Source organism: Protopterus annectens, chromosome 7.part1 (assembly GCF_019279795.1).
Source record: "Protopterus annectens isolate FY-2018-M chromosome 7.part1, PAN1.0, whole genome shotgun sequence".
Lineage (NCBI taxonomy): Eukaryota > Metazoa > Chordata > Ceratodontiformes > Protopteridae > Protopterus > Protopterus annectens.
This window is the reverse complement of record NC_056740.1, coordinates 345,503,176-345,523,022: the sequence shown is the minus strand read 5'-3', so window position 1 is coordinate 345,523,022 and position 19,847 is coordinate 345,503,176. Positions and strand designations below refer to the sequence as shown.

Here is a 19,847-nt window from a genome sequence, read left to right as displayed (position 1 = left end):
CATGGAAGGAGCCTGATTCTGTTGATCTAATATCCAAGAGACCAGATAAAATCCTGACACCACCTAAGGACAGGATCCATTGGAGCAAAGGAGTACTGGTTGATGCCACAGTCATAGCGTCAGCCACCGGGAAGGAACTAGCAGAACAGAATTCCTTTGTCCATCCTCCTAACAGGGAGTCTAGGGCGTTGGACAGATTTGAGAAGCATGTTTATACTTCAGCAACATTTGCCATTTGATTGTTGAACTATCTGGAAACCTTCACAAGACTCTAGAGAGATTTGAATAAAGAACTTACCAAATCCCTCTCTGGTACCATATATCCTCTGAGGCAGAGTGTACGGTTACCTCGCAGTTGGCTACCCTTCTGTCCACTTCCAATTTGTCCATGAGGCTTGTGTCTCATGTATCAAAATGTACCTCATGGTCAGTGGGTTCAGTAATTTCCATCAGGAGGCACACCTGGATGCACTTATTTGACTTTGAAGAACCCTTCAGAACATGCTTTGTCAGTGCTCCTTTTGACAGAAGTTCCCTGTTTGGCCCCAAAGTGAAAGACATGCTCTCCAGGTATGAGCAGGAAGGTAAAACTCCATCTGCTGTGGGCATACATTCTTCAACCCCTCAATGAACCCTTTCTAGAAATCACTGAGGAGGTTGGAAAATGTGGATCAAGAAACCCCAGGGTCCCTTCCAAGATCTAAGTGGAGATACTTTTCCCAGAGGCAGACCAGGGACTTCTAATGGAAGGTGCCACCCACGTGGCAGAGGGGGTCTGCAGAACCAAGGATCAAGAGATTCTTTCTCTGACAGATCCAGTACTCCTGAAAGAAGGCATGACTGTCCATCTGTGGAGGTGGTCGGAGGTTGTTTATCCCTGCACCAAAGAGCCTGGTTAAAAATTACAAAAGTTTCATGGGTGCAGAGGATTCCAGAGGTTATATCATGCCATTTTCCCATCCACTTCCTCTGGTTTCAAAGAAAATCCCTGATGTTCCACCCAGTCAGAAGGAGGCAGCAGCACTTGAAGTACACAAGCTGCTAGAAAAAAAAAAGAGTCATCCAAGAGGTCCCCCCAGACCAAAGAGAGTGTGGAACTTACTCGAGTCTTTTTAGTGCCAAAGAAAACACGTGACTGGAGATAAGATTTGGATCTCAAAATTCTAAAGCTCTCACTTCAGTACACAGTTCCGGTTGGTCACAGTTCAGTCCATTCTGCCTTTTCTGCATCAGGATGATTGGATGAGCTCAATAAATCTTCAGGATGCATACTATTTTACCAGAATGAACAGATGCTCTAGGAGATATCAATGCTTCTGGTTTGGAGCCAGTTCATTACCAATTCAGAGCTCTGCCCTTTGGTCTCACAACAGCCCCTAGAGTGTTTACCAAGTGTATGGCAGTAGTGACAGCTGACTTGAGGCTGCAAGGATTACAAGTGTTTCTGTACTTAGACAACTGGCTAATCAACACACCTACCAGACATTAACTGATACAAGCCCAAGATTAAATACTCCAAATTTGCTCCCATCTGGGAATTTTGATTAGTTGCAAAAAATCTCATTGGGAACCATCTCAGACATTAGAATTAATCTGTGCTTCTTTGAACATGATCACGCACACAGTATCTCTTCCATTGGCAATAGTTCAGACTGTTCAGGTCCAGGTCAGGAAAATCATCTGAAACTCTTCTCTATCAGTTCGATTAATCCTTCAAGCTTTAAGGTCCATGTCAGCAGCAATCATCCTAGAACTATTGTCAAGGTAACATATGAGAATACTTCATTGGACATTAGCTACTCATTAGTCCATTGTTTGCCACCTTCTGTCCAGTCAAAGATTTCTCAAGCTTGCAAAAATATCTTCTATGGTGGATACAATCAAGTTAAGTGCAAGAGAGTCATCCCTTTGTTCTTCCTCAAACCAAGGCCATGATGACCATGGGAGCCTCCCAGATCAGGTGGGGGGGGGGACACTTCCTGGTAAGGACAGTCCAAGGTACATGGTCCCCTGAATAGGCCAACATGCATATCAGTGTCCTGGAAATGAGAGACATCCTCTAAGCATTGCAGGCTTTCCAAGACTCTCTCCCCACTGAGACTATTGCAAACCAAACAGACAATATGTCAGTGGTGTGGTACATCAGCAAACAATGGGTAAACAAATCTTACCCCCTGTGTCGAGAAGCTTTAAGAGTGTGGCAATGGGCAATCGAATTCTGATAAAACTGTGCATTCTGGGGAAGTCCAGTGTGATTGCAGACAAGTTAAGCAAGGCTATTCTAATGCCGCACGAGTGGTCTCTCAACATGAAGGTGGCAAAGAGGATCTTCCACCCATAGGAACAACTGTGCTGTGACTTTTTTGGATCCCCTCTCAACAACAAGTGCAGCAGGTTCTTTGCCCTCATCCTCCCACTGGGAGAGTCCCCGAGAGATGTTCTACTTCAAGATTGACCCACCAGTCTCCTGTATGCCTATCCCCTGATATCCCTCATTCCCGAATTTCTTAAAGCATCTCGAATGAAGAGCACAGTAATCCTCATTGCCCCTTATTGGCCTTATCAGATTTGGTTTCCCTTTTTTTAGCCTCATCTTCTTCGTCCCCCTTTGATCCTGGTTCCCAACTCCTGACCTTCTGTCTCACCTGACTGACTCAATTCATCCAGACATTCCAGGCCGAAAATTAGCTGCATGGTTTCTCCACTTCTGTTGATTGCTAGACAAACCAGGATCTCCTCCCCTGCCCATCATATTCTTTTATCAAGTCACAACACTTCTACCAGCAAGCTTTACAAAAGTAAATGCAATAGATTTGTATTTTGGGCACAACAGAATCGATTGGATCCCTTTTATGCTCCTATATATAAAGTTCTGGAATTTCTGCAATCAGTCTTTAATGAAGGAGCTAGCTCTTCTACCATTAAAGTGCAATTAGCTGCCATTTCCACTTTTCATGCTGGAATAGATAATTCAGCCGTAACATCTTCCAAACTTTGTAGAGCTTTTTTAAGAGGAACACGTCCGCTTAGACCTGCTATTAAAGATCCTACTCCCTCTTGGGATTTAAATGGAAGCTCTAATCCAGTCTCCATTTGAACCTTCAACTAAGACAGAACTAAAATATTTAACTTGGAAAACTATATTTGTAGTAGCAATTATTTCTGCCAGAAGGGTTTCCTGAATTGTAGGACTTGTCATCTAAATCCCCTTACTTGATTTTACATAGACAGAGTATCCTTAAGAACCAACCCTTCCTTTCTTCCTAAAGTGGTGTCAGAATCTAATATGAATTAAACTATCAACTTATCAGTCTTCTTTCCAAATTTTTCAAATAAAGGAGAAAATATCTTACATCTATTGGACATTCACAGACAATTACGTTTTTACTTTTAATCAACAAAAGATTTTAGAAAACCAGAACAACTGTTTGTATCCTTTTCAGATTTAAAAGTTGGGCAAGTCATCTAAAGTAACATTAGCTAAATGGTTGACTGACTGTATCACCTTTGTTTATAATAAATTGGGCATATCCTTACCCAAACCACCAAGAGCACATTCCATGAAAACTATGGCTGCTTCTTCACCTTTTTTGTCCAGAGCTTCTCTAGATGATATTTGTGCAGCCACAACTTGGGTCAGTCTTCATACTTTTATTGCTCATTACAAGTCAGATCTGGTCTCTAGGGGAAGAGCAGCAATTAACTCAGCAGTATTCAGGAATATCCTTCCTCAGAGTCCTCCCAGGGTTTAGGTAGCTGGGGACTCTATTCCAAGAACTGAAGAATGACTGAACATTGACAACATCAGATAAAAAAGTTATGTACTTACCATAACGTTATATCTGTGTTGTCCATTTTCATTCTTCCGCAACTACCCTCCCACCAACCTCCTCCATTCTTTTGGAAGGATTGAAGGTGCTAAAGGAACCGTGTTCCTTTCTTTGAGTGTCAGTTTTAACTGATTATTTTACTTTTGTTATTCCTTTGCAATGGTCTGTAGATATAAAACAAGATCTGAAATATGTTAGGGACTAGGGCATTATGTGAAGGGGAGGAGCTTGAGAGCTTTCAGTGAGCCACGAACTAGTAGAAGCAGCTGAGTCGGATCCGAGGATCGTATCTGAACCCAAGAGCTGAGGAAGAATGAAAAGGGATAACAGAGATGGAACATTATGGTGAGTACATAACTTCTTTTTTATTGTTATTATTTTAGTATAAATGGGGCCCAATATGTAGCTGTTTCAGTTTCTGTTGGTGGGGGGTTGTTGAGGAAATTTTCTGTTTAAAGTATGCATAATATCACTAATGTATTAGACCTGAGTAAGTGGTGTATAGTGTTTCAGGAAATACCATCACAGATTTCAGACAAAAGAATTAAAGCACTTGTTATCTTTCATGTAAACACTTCAAATATATTTTAATCTTCAGGCACAGGATTATATTTAGCTCAATTACAACTTTAAGCTGTCAAAAGCATTTAAAGAACACTGTTTTACATTAAAACTTGTAATGAGTAGATGAAGACATTCTTTGCCATATTGTTTATGGCTTATATTTATGCGAATGTGACTTATTACCTTATCAGTAGAACTGCTGCATGCATACACTAATTATTTTTCAATTCTCTGCTTTTTTTCCTTTATGTAGTCATATTTAACATGTTAAAAGAGAATCATGCAGTCTGAAACCTTATATTCTCAAATGTCTTTTGATTCATTGGAATGTAAAAAAATGAAGCAATTTCTTTTTGTGTTAGAGAAATATAATTGCATCATTTGGTTTTGTAGATTTTATTTTAATGTTAATTGATAACAAACTTATGTTTACTATAATGAAGGTTTTACACTGTTTTAAAAGCATTTGTTTTTTCTTTAGTTGAAAGACCTTTTGAGACGAACTGTTGAAGAATATGTGAAACTTTTTGACCCATCCGATTCAAGATTTCTGCCAATATTCAAGATGGAGCTGACATTTGATGATGAGAAAATGGAGTTTTATCCAAGTTTTAAAGATTTAGAAGATGTGGTACTCTTTTTAGTGACTCGCATATCCCAGTCTATGCAGGTATATTTATAGAATTCTTTATCTCTACTGCATTAAGCATTCATCCAAATATATCTCGTCAGAGCACCAAACTAATTCAGCTGTGCCTTAGATTGTTTATCTGGCAGATCCATTTGGCTTATTAAAAATATTCTTTTCTGAAGCAAGACTCAAGGATACAAAGTACCAAAGTAAGTTATTCAAGATCCTAGCATATGTTAGTGAGAGGTGGTATAAGTGAAATCCGGTTCTCTATCTTTACAGTTCAGTATGCTTCAAAAATAAATGAAACTGAAAGCAAAAATAATTTGTTGTAAAAGTGTTCTGGCAAAAATAAAGGTAAATAACTTGTTGAGCACATGTGAGTTGTTTGGGACAGAAGGAATACGCGACAGCTGCAGTCCTGAGAAGTAGAGTTTTGCATTGCTTGCATTCAGCATAGATTATACACATTGTGGGAAAACTTGTGGAAGTAGCAAATGATAAAGTGATCTATATGATCCTCATCACTGTATCAGTCAACATATTCTTCTCCACACACTGAAAACATAGAACTATTGGCTTTTTAATGTAAGCAAGGCAGCAGACAAGACATTAAGTTACTTAGCATGCTATAATGTACAGGCATTGCAATGGAAAAGGGAAAGATAAGGGGAAACCTTAGCTGAGAAGCTTTCCCCATTGTGATAAGACTTTTTGATTCAGAGACCACTCTGTGGCCGAGGTTTTCCCCTCATGAGGCAGCAGCATGGTGGGTGGTCTCACATGGACAGCTGCATGCTAATGTGGCAGTTTGGGGGAGCAGCTAATGCTAATTAGCCATATGCTTTCCCCTGGAAATATCCATGGCTCGAGACTTGCTCAATCAAGTATTTTTTTTTTTTCTAGGGAGAAAGCATAACCACCATAAAAAGACAGATGTTTGTCATATTAATCACTGTTGTAGTAGCCAGTTATATGGGTTATATCATGCATAGGATGTAACAGCTGGCCAGCTTCCAAAACTTCAGGGCACCTTCCATGCAACCAACCTGTTAGCTCTGGCTGAGCTGACTAAAAGACAGGTTTGGATGACAATACTTTCAGAGCTTTCCTGCCACTTTAGAGAGCACTCCTCTGTGGGCTTTCAAGGACTGATGTTCGGCTTAAACTGTTCTATTGCTGGGCAGATAAGTCCCTTTGGGGAAAAAAAAATTCCACATATTATTTTTAATGTTTAAACTTACCATCTGATATTGTTAATCCTCGCGCATTCCTTACGCATGGGTATCGATTCCGACCTCGGAACTGAGCCGGCCATTTTCCAAGCTCGCGTCAGCTACAAACTCTCGAGCTAAACTCTTACCCATAATTCCCCTCTCCCTGTTACCTCAGATTTCGTTTGCCACATTGCCATTCAGTCTTGTCAAGCTACTTCTCTTGAGCTAAGTACAGTTACTTGTTGTTTAATATTTTTACAGATTACTTTTCTGTCAGAAAAGTTCATATTTTATTGTCTTTTACCCTATCGCATCTAGCGTACATAGTTTCTTCAGGTTTTTCTGCTTCTTTCTTTACCATTCTTACCGCGAGGTATTCTCTCTTTACCATCATTGGTAATCCCTTTCCTTTTTCTCTCATACCTTCGGGTACTCTCTTGTACTATAGCTGGTATTTTTTCTATTAATTAATTTGCTGTCATGGCAGATAAGAAAGGTAGTCCAGGGTTTAAGCAGTGTTCTGACTGTGGACACAAATTGCCTACTTCTGATGCACACTCTTTGTGTGTTTATTGTTTGGGAGCTTCCCATTTGTCTGTTGACCCACCTTGTACTGTTTGTCAGAACTTCTCTAATAGAACCTTGTTGGAAAGGAAAAATAAGCTGTTACTGAAGGGGCTTCTTAAATCTCCCCTTTCAGAGGCTATTTTTGGGTCAGAGGCCTCAACCCCTCCTAGTGCCCATAAGAAAACCTTGGATGTTACTACTTAGGCTAAATCTTTGCCTTCGTCCCTGGCTGGAAACTCCCGCCAACCAAAACCTAGAAAGGCTAAAGTTTTGGCTCCGGAGCTCTCTCAGTCAGCCCCAGTGCTTTCAGTGCCTAGAATGTCGGCACCGAGGCCTTCGGCTCCATTAGTGATCTCGGCTCCGTCTTCTCCTGCAGCCTTCACTATATCAGCACCGAGGGGCTCCTCGGTTCAGACTATTACCACTGTATCGGCACCGACCGTTCAGTTGGCACAGATCTTGACCGTGTCGGCTCAGAGATCTTCCTCTGAACCGACGCCTTTATTGTTGACTCCAATTTTGTCAGTTCCAGTTTCGGCACCGACAACCACTTCGGCACCGATCCCTGTGTCAGTGCAGACCATGACCTCGGCACCGATGACTTCTTCGGTGCAGACAACAGTAGTCCAGTCTATCTCGGCACAGTTGTCCTCTGTGCGGATAGATGAGTTGGGCACCGAGTCTGCCTCTTCTGTGGACAGGCCTGTTTCTCCCTCAGTCTCTGTGAGGTCCAATAGAAGCCTTTCCGAACATGACGTGTTGCGTCTTGTGGATCAGGTACTCTTGGCTAGAGGTATCCCACCCCTCAGGAACGATCTTTCCTTGGGAGGTGATGACCCATCTCCAAAGACCCCTTCTTATTCTCCTCCTTCATTGCCTTTGAAGTCCATGGATATAGCACAGTCTTCCCCTTCTGCGGTTCCCTTTATGGATCTCACTAAGGAACCGCAGTTGCCTTCATGGCAGGAAAGTTTTACTACGACCCAGGATGTCAGTTGTGACACACATAATTTGCTGCTCCACAGCCATCCAGGGACTCCAGGTCGGCAGGCTGAGCCACTTAGGGGAGGATTGACCCCTGTTCTAGACATGCACCCCTCTTCGGGTGGACCAGCCTTCCAACTGATGGAGAAGGCTTTCGCTGCGGCTGGCGATACTGGTCTGTCTATACCTCCGCCCTCTGCTGGTACACTGGTTTCACAAGTCGCACCTAGCAGACACCGGGTGCAGGGGCCGCAGGACATATTCCCTCAGGAATCCCCCTTTCCACTGTCTTCTCCAGCTTCTCCCGCTGAGGAGGTCCTCCGGAAAAGTTTGTGTAAGAGGAAGCACATGGACTCCACAGAGGAGTCCCTCACTGAAGACACAGATTTCGATGAGAGGGAAGGATCCCCTCGGTCACCCTCTGAGGTATCCTTTGGTGATATCCTTGAAATCCTGAAACAGAAAGGTGACTGGCAGTCCTCTAATCCGACCTCTGAGGAATCTGTGTTCCTACAGGCATTTCGCACCCGGCCCCCTACCTCCTGGGTAACTCCTCCTGCCGATGAACTTGTCCAGCTCATCGTACAGTGTGCTTGGAAGGCTCCTGATACCGGCGAAGCTATTCCCCGGAGGCCATATAATATCTTGTCCCCTTCTGCTTTGGATCCCCATTGGTCCAAAGGTCTTCTGTGGATGCTTTGGTGGTGGCAGCCACAACAAAAAAGGATCTGGCAGAGGAAAAAAGCCAGACTGTCCATCTGCCTAACAAAGAGTCCTGGGCCCTGGACAGGATAGGGAAGCGCACCTTTGCTTCAGCGACCTTTGCTATCAGGTCCCTGAATTATATGGCACATTTTACCAGGCTTCAAAAGGATCTAGTTTCTGAGCTCTCTGAAACCTTGGCTGGTGCCTTGTCTGATGAGGTCCGTGACAAAGTGGCCTCTCAGCTGGCTACCATTGAATCTATATCTAACTCCTCTATGCGATTGATATCTCACGCATCAGAAGGACCAGCTAGAGCAGCAGGTTCGGCTGCGGTCTTAAGATGACATGCATGAATGCGCTTGTACAATTTCACGGAACCCTTTAAGGCTTTCTTTCTTAATGCTCCCATTGAACCCTCCTCATTGTTTGGACCCAAAATTAAAAGAAAACTGGCCAGATGTGAAACCAAACGAGTGGGAAGATATGGTTAAAAAAATCTCAGGGTCCTTTCCGTGACACACAGGCCGAGTTCTCCCCTAGGGGCAGAGGGGGAAACTCTCAGGGAAGACGCCGAGGGGTCTGTGTAACCAGGGTTCCAGGGATTCTTTCACTGGCCAATCCTACCAGTGCTCCTGAAGAGCGGCCCAACTCCTTTCCTCTGGAGGTGGTTGGGGGACGTTTCTCCTTCTACCCTTCTGCCTGGCTAACCATCACCACTGATTCTTGGGTACAAAGGATTATAACCAGAGGTTATCATATCCCCTTCGAACTTTGCCCCATCCCTTCAAAGAACCTTCCCGACGGTCCACCCAGTCAAAGGGAAGAAGCAGCATTAGAGATAGAAAAGCTGCTAAGAAAAAGAGTCATCCAAATAGTCCCTCCAGACCAGATAGGGTCTGGATTCTACTCAAGACTATTTTTGGTGCCAAAGAAAACCGGGGACTGGAGACCAATTTTGGATCTCAGTGTATTGAACAAGTTTGTGAGAGTACAAAAATTCCAGATGGTAACAATACAGTCTATCCTCCCGCTTTTGGAAAGAGACAATTGGATGTGCTCGATAGATCTTCAAGATGCATACTACCACATAAAAGTGGACAGGCCATCAAGAAGATTTCTGCACTTCTGTGCAGGAGCCAGTCACTACCAGTTCAGAGTACTGCCCTTCAGACTCTCTACAGACCCCAGAGTGTTCACAAAGTGCATGGCAGTTGTCACAGCTCACTTGCGACTTCAAGGATTCCAGGTGTTTCCAAGCCTAGACGACTGGCTCATTTCCGCCCTCACCAGACATCTACTGGAAGAAGCGCCCAAAGGCTAGGCATAACCATAAACTGGCAAAAATCCAATCTCACCCCATCTCAGTCGACAGAATTCAAACTGCATATTCCAGAGCACAGAATTTCAAGGATACAATTTTCAAGGCTCAAGCTGTTGGGTTCCATGGCGGCATCCATCACCATTGTCCCCCTGGCCAGGTTTCACATGAGGCTTCTACAATGGCTACTGCTCACCAAATGGTATTCCTTTCAGCCATGATTCGAGTAACCCACAGGTGCAAACAGGATTTAAATTGGTGGATGACACAATCTACCCCCCAGCAACCCAAGGCCACAGTGACCATGGACACCTCCCTGATGGGGTGGGGGGCTTTGTGAGGGACAGACAGTCCAAGGCACTTGGTCCGAACTAGAGGCCCATCTGCAGCATTGCAACAACATGGCGGTGGTCTAGTACATCAACAAACAAGGTGGAACCAAATCTTGCCCGAGAGGCCATGAGGATATGGCAATGGGCGATGGCTACCAAACCGTTTTCTTGTAGCCAGACAGACTCAGCAGGTGCATTCTTCAACCTCACGGTGGCCCCTGAATCCTTTGATAGCGGCGGAGATCTTCCACTGCTGTCCTTGCTGCAACCTTTGCATCCCGACACCCTTCCCCTCATTCCCCAATTTCTGAAGAAAGCCCAGTGGTTGAAGAGCAAGGTGATCCTCATAGCACCATATTGGCCTCGACAGATTTGGTTCCCCTTCCTTTGGCCTCACCTACTAGATTGACCGTGGATTCTCCAACCAACACCGGAGTTGATCTCACATCTACAGAACCTGATTCATCCCAGTTTGAACAGCCTGAAGCTCACGGCTGATTGCCAGGCAGAATGATCTTTCTTTACCAGTACTTGATATTCTCATTGCTTCTCATAAGTCTTCCACTAGAATTACTTATCTGAGCAAGTGGAAAAGATTTAACTGTTGGCTGAAAGATAAACAAGTAGACCTTTTCAGCACCAGTGCCGATTATACTAGACTATCTGGCCGACCTTTTTCAATCGGGTCTTTCGGCCTCTACCATTATAGTTCATTTGGCTGCTATTTCTAATTTTCATGCTGGTGTCCAAGATTCCTCTCTTATGTCCCATAAATTGTGCAAGACCTTCATAAAAGGTGTGAATCATCTGAAGCCACCTTTTAGAAAACCTATTCAACCATGGGATTTATCATTAGTTCTACAAGCTCTTGAGACCTCAAGTATTTGTCATGGAAAACCTTGTTTTTGGTCACCATTATTTCTGCCAGACGTATTTCTGCGCTTCAAACTTTATGTATCAAGAGTCCATACTTGATTTTTCATAGAGATAGAGTGTCTCTGAGAATGAATCCATCATTTCTGCCTAAGGTGATTGCTGAAATGTCCATTAATCAAGCCATTGAATTGCCAGTTTTCTTTCCCAATCATTCAAACAGAGGAGAGTATTGCCTACATACCCTAGATATCCACAGGCAAATCCATTTTTACTTAAACAGGACTAAACCCTTTCGTAAATCTGACCAGTTATTTTTGGCCTTTTCTGGACCTAGATTAGGATCTGCTGTTGCTAAGGTCACATTAGCTAGATGGTTGAAGGACTGTATGACCTTCATTTATACACAACATAATATCTCGTTGCTTACTACCATGAAAGCTTATTCAACAAGGCTGGTGGCAACTTCTGCTGCCTTCCATACCAGAGCTTCTTTACATGACATCTGTGCAGCTGCAACTTGGGCTAAGCCTCATACCTTCATCAATCATTACAAATTGGATTTGGCCTCCAGGGGAAGAGCATCTTTTGGTTCTATGGTGCTCAAGAATGTCCTTCCATGAGAGCCTCCCAGGAATAGAGGTAGCTGGGGACTCTGTCCCATGCGTAAGGAATGAACGAGGATTAACAATATCGGATAAAGAAGTTATGTCTTACCATAACGTTCCATCTGTATTGTTGATCCTCGTTCAGTCATTATGACCCTCCCTCCTTCCCCCTCCTGTGGCCTCTAGTGGATCTCACCATCCGGTTCTCTTAGGTCATTTGACCAGAGGTAGCCTCTACCTTCTTTTGACTTGCAAACTCAATCTGAGGTAACAGGGAGAGGGGGATTATGGGTAAGAGTTTAGCTCGAGAGTTTGTAGCTGACGTGATCTTGGAAAATGGCCGGCTCAGTTCCGAGGTCGGAATCGATACCCATGCGTAATGACTGAACGAGGATCAACAATACAGATGGAACGTTATGGTAAGACATAATTATTTTTCTTGTATAGTAAAGTATACTTTAAGTAATAAATATGTATTTTTATTGACTTTCATGAAACTTTCCTTTGTTTCTGACAGTTTAAAGTTAATTTAAACATTTCAAAAATTTCCTGTGGAGAAACTGTGTTTAAAAAAAAAAAAAAACTTCTAGGGGATTGGTAAAGTGCATTGGAGTATTTTTTGCTGTGTTTTAGTGTGAAAAGTTACTCTTTATTACTTTTAAATATTACTGACTTGTACTGCTTAGTTTTCCCAGGATAGAAGGAACATTTTCAACTTGACCATGGAACAAGCTACCAGTCACACAGTCAATCCTTCCTGTAGTCACAAAAAGAAAAACTTAAACTGCTGATCTGATGTTGTCCTTTTCATTCTTCCTCAATGTATGGGTTATGGATCTGACCTCAGATCTGACTCTGATGCATTCCACAGACTTTGGACCCAACTCTCAAGCTCCTCCCTCTACCCGTCATGCCCTAGTCCATTCCCTATACCTCAGATGTGTAGTAAGTGTTTTTGCGTATTAACTACTTACTTTATGGTTCCTGTCTCTTAGTTTTTCATTTTTCTACTACCCGTTAGCTCTCTACCTTAGCAAAGTAACTTTCACGTATTATTGCTGGTACCTTTCTTTATGTCTACCCTTTCCTATCCCTTTTTCTTACTCATATAGACAGGGTATTCTTAACTACCATTGTTGGTAGTTCTATTTCTATAGTCTTGGTCTGCCTTAATTAAAAAATAGTTATATTTTACTTATCTATCCTATTCTTTTTTTTTCTTGTTATTGATAGCTTAGTATGGCTGAGAAACCTACAGGTTTTAAAAAATGTACTTCCTGTGGGTACTAACTTCTAAACTCGGGTGCCTACAGGAGTGCATTTATGGTTTGGGAGCAGCACATCTGGGTACTAACTATACCGTTTGTGCCACATTTAACTTGAAGGCTATTGTGGACAGGAGAAACAAGCTAGTCCTGAAAGGGTTATTACTCCTCCCATCTTCTTCTTCATCCTGGATTCAAACCCCCAACAAACTATCCAAGGCTTCATCTGAGTTTAGGAAATGATCTCCACCAAAGTCTCCCAAGACTTCTTCATTTGCGGACCTCCACAAAAAATATAAAGATCAGTGGATCCAAGTTCATCAGATCCAAAAAGAAAAACTATGGATACTAAGTCTTCAGATCCAATAGTTATTTCATCCAGTCCCACTATTCAGCCTACAGATCCAAAGCCATTAGATCTGACTCCTAGTACTTCTTATATGCTGAGACCTCACTCACCTGAGTTCATGATCGACCCTAATTCTCCTCGGCTCCATTCTCCACTCATGCAAACTCAGAGAAATTACTTCAGACCTCAGTCTACTATCTAATCTGTCAGGTCCTCCGGGAGGGTGTATATTAAATCAGCAAAAGCTTAAAATAGCGAACCCTGATTTATCGACCCTTTAAAAGCAAAAGCTTGAAATCCCTAAGACATGGAACAGCGATTTTTCCCCCATGGAAAAAAATGCTGTTCCACAAAAAAAAAAAAAAGTTCAAAACACTAAATAAAGTCGGGCGCTTCACCCCTCTACTTAAATATACCAACTCTGAGATTGCACCACAATGGAGGAAATGGCAAAGTCCCGAAAACGGCCCAGCATTTTTTTTCCCTGAGAAAAAAATTGCTGTTCCATGTCTTCGAGATGTCAAACTTTCGCTTTTAAAGGGTTGATGATTTAATATAGATCCCTCCAAGAGACTTTCTGAAGTGAAAGTTAATAGGATGATGAGAAAGTTCCTCAGAGCTCAGATCCAGCTCGGTCACCCATTGGATCCATAAGCCTTCCTGCCACTGCCCATACAGTTGTATCTCCTTCTCTGAGCCATCCTTCAGTTTAAGAGCCCCAGGATCTGAGAGTTCTGAGAGTACCAGTGCTGGAGCCAAAGTGAATTACATATTCAACCATGATGGCTTCCCCTGACCAGTTCTGCCTCTATTCCTTTGGATCAGGGCAAGTCTCAGAGCTGAAGTGTCTGCATCAGACCTGTGGGGCCAGGATCTACTCAAAGGATGTCAAATCCATTTCTGCACCTCGGAGCCTCATAGCTAGATAGCTCTGGTCCAGCTCCCTCCTTGAGGCACATATCCGGACAAAGTCATGGTCTGTCTGCTTTAGAAGTCTCGGCTCTGGTGCATTTGGCCATGGCTTCTCTGGGTCCATTTACCTTCAAGGTTATGGAGAGGGTGTTTGTTCATTCAAGAGATCCAGTCTCTCATATATCATTGGATCCTACACTCTTTCCCTCTATTTTCTGAGCTCTGTTCTCATCAGACCTACTCGACAAGGACAGCCAGTAGCACCTAGCATCCAGACAGTTCCCATGGAAGAACTACCCCCTCTCTTTGGACACCTCCGCAGAACATCCCATTAAGGAGGTTCACCAAAAGAACATGTAAAAGGAGGCACATAGATTCCCTATTGGAATCTGTCACTAAAGATACTGACTTCAACGAAGTGGAAGGTCCCCCAGACCACCACCTGATGATGTCTCATTTGGAGACATTTTGGAAGTCCTTAAGCAGAAAGGTGGTTGGTTATCAGATGATCCTTTCCCTGAGGTGTCAGTATTTCTGTAGGCTTTTGGTGCTGTCCCAGCTACATTTTGGGTGACTCTTCCAGCTGATGATCTTATCAACCTAGTCTCTCGCCGGGCATGGAAGAACCAGATTCTGTGGAACCTATCACATACCATCTAGACAAAATTTTAGCTCTTCCAAATGATAAACCCCACTGGAGCAAAGGAGTCCCTGTTGATACATTGGTTGTGTTGGTAGCTACCAGAAAGGAGCTAGCAGAAAAGAGCTCCTCTGTTCACCCCTCAACAGATAGTCAAGGGTGGTGGACAAGTTTGCAAGGCATGTGTTTGCTTCAGTGACCTTTGCCTTGAGGTCCATGAATAATTTATCACACTTTGCAAGACAGACAGCAAAGGGAATTGACCAAGGAACTCTCAAAATCTCTCTCGGAATCCATGTCTGCAGAGGATTATAAAAGATCATTTTCACAGGTGGCCACTCTTTTATCTATTTCAGTGCGTCCATAAGGTTGATTTCTCATGCAGCAGAAGGCACCACATGGCCACTGGTTCAGGCATTACCATTAGGAGACATGCCTGGATGTGGTTATATGATTTTGTGGAGCCTTTCAAGTCTTCTTTCATCAATGCTCCTTTTGATGGAATATCTTTTTTTGGCCCTTTTGTGAAAGAAATGCTTTCCCCTCAGTGAACAGCAAGGAAAGACTATGGTGTAGGAATTTGCTTTTCTACCCATCAATGATCCTTTTCAAGGAATCAAAGAGGAGACAAGAAAATGTGGTTCTGTAAATCCCAGGGATCTTTCCAGGCTTCACATGGACACAACTCCCTCAGAGGTAGAGGAGGGAGTTCAAATGGAAGATGCAATCCCTGCTGCAGCGGAGGCCCACAAAATCAGGGTTTCTGAGACTCCTTTCCAAATAGACCCTTTCACTGCTCCTGAAATGCTGCCTGACTGCCCACCTCTGGAGGCAGTCGGGGGACGCTTGTCTTTGCACCCAGATGCCTTGGTTGCTATAATAAAAGATTCTTGGGTGCTAAAAATAATGTGCAGGTGTTATTTTATACCATTTTCCAAATTATGTCTTCCAAAAGAAGAAAGCTTCCTGATGTTCCACCCAGTCAGAGAGAAGCTGCAGCTCAGGAAATTCAGAAGCTGCAGGACAAAAGAGTCATCTAGGAGGTTCCACTAGACCAGAGAGGATTCAGAACATATCCAAGGTTCTTTTTCGTGTCAAAGAAGACAGGGGACCTGAGACCAATTTTGGATCTAAGCAATCTGAACCAATTTGTGAGGAAATCAAAGTTAGCTCACGTCTTGGTAACAGCTGAAATACAAATAAAATACCAACAACAGGGCAAGGAATTAGTCACAATGGTTCAAAGCCAGTACAAATCCATAGTGGACACACAAATATCACACAAAATCCTTTACTGAAACACTAAAAAATAAATAAGTGCTTTCATCCTGGTATTTCCAGAACTTCATCAGACAAGTCCACAACTAAAACTTCCCATTTTAAATAACCCACTTAGTAATCATGTGATTCATTGTGTTTACATCATATCATCTCCTTTTGGCTTATCCCGGTTAGGGGTCACTACAGCGGAACAATGGTATTGGCAGTGGAGTTTTATGGTGTCGCGTTGCCAGCCCAGCACCCAACCTTCCACATAAGACATGCATGCACGCACACACACACACACACACACACACACACACACACACACACACACACACACACACACACACCTAGGGCCAATTGAGAGTGTCCAATCCACCAACAACATGTCTTTGGGATGTGGGAGGAAACCCACACGACCACAGGGGGGAGATGCAGACTCCGCACAGAAGGCACACCAGCCGAGAATCGAACTGAAGAACCTCTTGCTGTGAGGCGGCAATGCTAACTGCTGTACCACCATGGCCATCCATTCTGGTTATATCATAACAGTACATAAAATTAAAGGAATAGTTTTCATGCAACCCCTTCTCCCATTGCTCAGTATAAAATATAAAAGTACATGTCCTAATTAAAAAAAAAAAAACTTAAAAACTAATTATGGTTAAAAATTTAAACACATTTAAATAGAAATTATATTAAATGTGACTTTCTTACCTATCTTTATCATATTGTTTGCAGACCCTAGTAAAATAAGTACCAAACAATAACTCAAATACTAAATATCAAATCTTCCTGATATAAGTACAAGATAAACCGTTATATAATGGATATTAATCAAAGCTCATTTTACTAATTAATGCCAATAAATCATCCTTCTAATGTTTTTTTTGTTCAGCATACATGTTATAGAGCAATTTTCATTCGGTCCTGGTAACCTGAAATCAGAGAATTGTACTGGCAATTGTTTCCAAATGCCTTTAGATTACCAGGACTGGTTTGTACTCTGATCTGTCTGAGGAAATCAGTGTTCCAAATGGTCATGGTTCAGTCCATTCTACCTCTTTTACACAAGTACAATTGGATGTGCTCAATCAATCTTGAGGACACATACTATAAATAAACAGATGCTTCCGAAGACACTTGCACTTTCTGTTGGGAGCCAGTCACTATCAGTTCAGAGCCCTGCCCTTTGAACTCACCACAGCCCCAGAGTGTTTACCAAGTGTTTTGCAGTGGTAGCTGCTCACCAGAATTCTGAGTGTGTCAATACTTAGATGACTAGCTTCTCACTGCCATAACCATGCATCTTCTAGAACAGTCCAGGGACTATTTGCTCCAGATTTGCTAATTACTAGGCATTGCAATCAATAATTCCGCATCCAAACTGCTGCCAGTATAGAGCCTGGAGTTCATTGGTGCTCATTTAAACACAATAAGTCAGATTGCTTATTTACCTACTCATCATGTATGCACATTCAGGTCTCAGGTTCATCAAATTCTTTCTCATCCTTCTCCTTCTGCCAGACTTGCCCTTCAGGTCCTAGGTTCCATAGCAGCATCTATAGTATTAGTCTCATTAGCATGTTACCATATGCGTGTTCTTCAATGGACTGTAGCTGTTCAGTAGTCTGTTCTTCGACAGCCCCTCTCCTTCCCAGTCAGACTTACTCTGGTATGCAAAAAATCATATTTTCCGGTGGATTCAGTCAGAGACAGCTACATAGATAGCTCCTTTGTGCTCCCCAAGTAGCCACGGTGACCACGGATGTCTCTCAACTGGGGGGGGGGGATTTCTTGGGAAGGACAGTCCAAGGCACGTGGTGTCACCGAGAGATGAATTTGCATATCAATGTCCTGGAAATGAGAACAGTCCTACATGCTATTGCAGGCATTTCAAAGTGTTTTCCCTGTAGGGACCATTGCAATCCAAACTGGCAACCTATCTATGTGTGGTACATCAACAAACAAGGGGGAACTCAATAACTCAATCTTACCCCCTCTGCCAAGAAGCTATGAGAGTGGGGCAATGGGTGATCTCCTCCAGCTGCTTTCTAGTAGTAATGCACATTCCAGGGGAATCCAACGTTCTAGTGGATAAACTCAGCAGGTCCATTCTGATGCCTCCCAAGTGGTCTCTCAATCAATCAGTAGAGGAAAAAAATTTCTGTCGTTGGGCCAACCTAGATGCAATTTTTTGCTTCTACCCACAACAACAAATGCAGCAGATACTTTGCCCTGACCCTCCTCAGGGGGAAGTCACCAAGAGATGCTCTAGTCCATGTCCGGCTTTCCAGTCTTCCTTACACCTATCCTCCAGTACCTCTGATTCCCACATTTTTACAGAAAGCCAGCAATTTGAGGAGCTTGGTTATCCTCATTGGTTCCCCTTCCTTTCGTCTCATCCTAGTAATCCTCCTTGGTTACTGGGCCCCAGTCCAGACCTTCTGTCACACCCCTAGGTGATAAGACATCCCAGTATCCCAACTTTCAAACTAACCACATGTTTTCTCCAGTTCCATTAATAGCTAGACAGCCAAGGCTTTTTTCCCCAGTTCGTGATATACTTTTGTCCTCAGGAAAAGATTCCCACTAAAAGAATTTACAAGATCAACTGGAAAAAATTTAAATTTGGGCCCTGAAAAATGAGATTGATCCCTTTACTGACCCTATTTCTGTTGTACTGGAGTTTTTAGCTTGTCTTTTTAAGGAAGGTAATAGTTTTACCACAATCAGAGTACATTTGGCAGACATGTCAAATTTACACTCAGGAGACAATGCTTCTTGCTTGGTTGCTTCCAAACTATGTAAGGCTTTTCTGAAGGGCACACTCCTGCTCAGACCACCAGTGAAAGATCTGTCACCTCCCTTGGATTTAACACTAGTACTTCAAAGCTTAACTCAACAACCCTTTGAGCTGGCTTAAAATTCCTGTCTTGGAAAACAGCCTTTTTAGTTGCTATTACTTCTGTTAAAAGGATTTCCACACTCCAGGCTCTTTTATCGAAAACTCCTTGCATTGCTTTTCATAAAGGCAAGGCTGCTTTATGAACCATTCCTTCTTTCCTACCAAAAGTGGCTTCTGGATAAAATATAAATCAAACCATTCAGTTACCAGTCTTCTTTTCAAAATTTTTGAACAAGGCAGAATACATGCTACATCTTACAGATGTACGCAGACAACTACATTTCTACTTACACAGAACAAAAGATTTCAGAAAAACAGATGAGCTGTTAATCTCTTTTTCACCTACTCAACTGGGTTCTCCAATTTCTAAAGTTACATTGGGCAAATGGATAACTAATTGCATTTCTTGAATATATTCTCAGCAAGGCTTTCCCCACCAAAACCAATTAGACACATTCTGCGTGATCTATGGCTACCTCATCTACTTTCTGGTCTAGAACTTACGTTGATGATATGTGTGCAGCAGCCAGTTGGTCTAATGCTCATACCTTATTACTCATTATAAATTGGACGTAATTTCCAGAAGCATTGCTGCTTTTGGTTCAGCAGTTCTCTGGAATATCCTTCCATGAGGGCCACCCAAGATTTACTGCTTAGCTGGGGACTCTGTCCCATACATTGAGGAAGAATGAAAAGAGCAATATCAGATATTAAAGTTATATATTCACCATAACTAGGCATCTGTGTTGTCCATTTTCATTCTTCCTCAACTTCCCTCCCTCCTTCCCATTTCCTGTCAATTTCTGGAGTGACCTGATGGACCTTTGGAACCTGTAGTTCCACGTTTGAGCCCTGGTTTAATTTGTCTTCTTTTCTAGTAT

General features: G+C 42.7%; 1 protein-coding gene across 1 annotated transcript in view; it reads left to right on the top strand.

Moving 5' to 3' along the window:
* Window positions 1-19,847, top strand: part of DNAH12 (dynein axonemal heavy chain 12) — a 4,520,724-nt gene that overhangs the window by 593,574 nt on the left and 3,907,303 nt on the right. Inside the window, exon 6 of the mRNA XM_044078497.1 lies at window positions 4,876-5,064. Within this exon, the coding sequence (XP_043934432.1) occupies window positions 4,876-5,064 (189 nt within the window). The remainder of the gene's footprint in view (window positions 1-4,875; window positions 5,065-19,847) is intronic.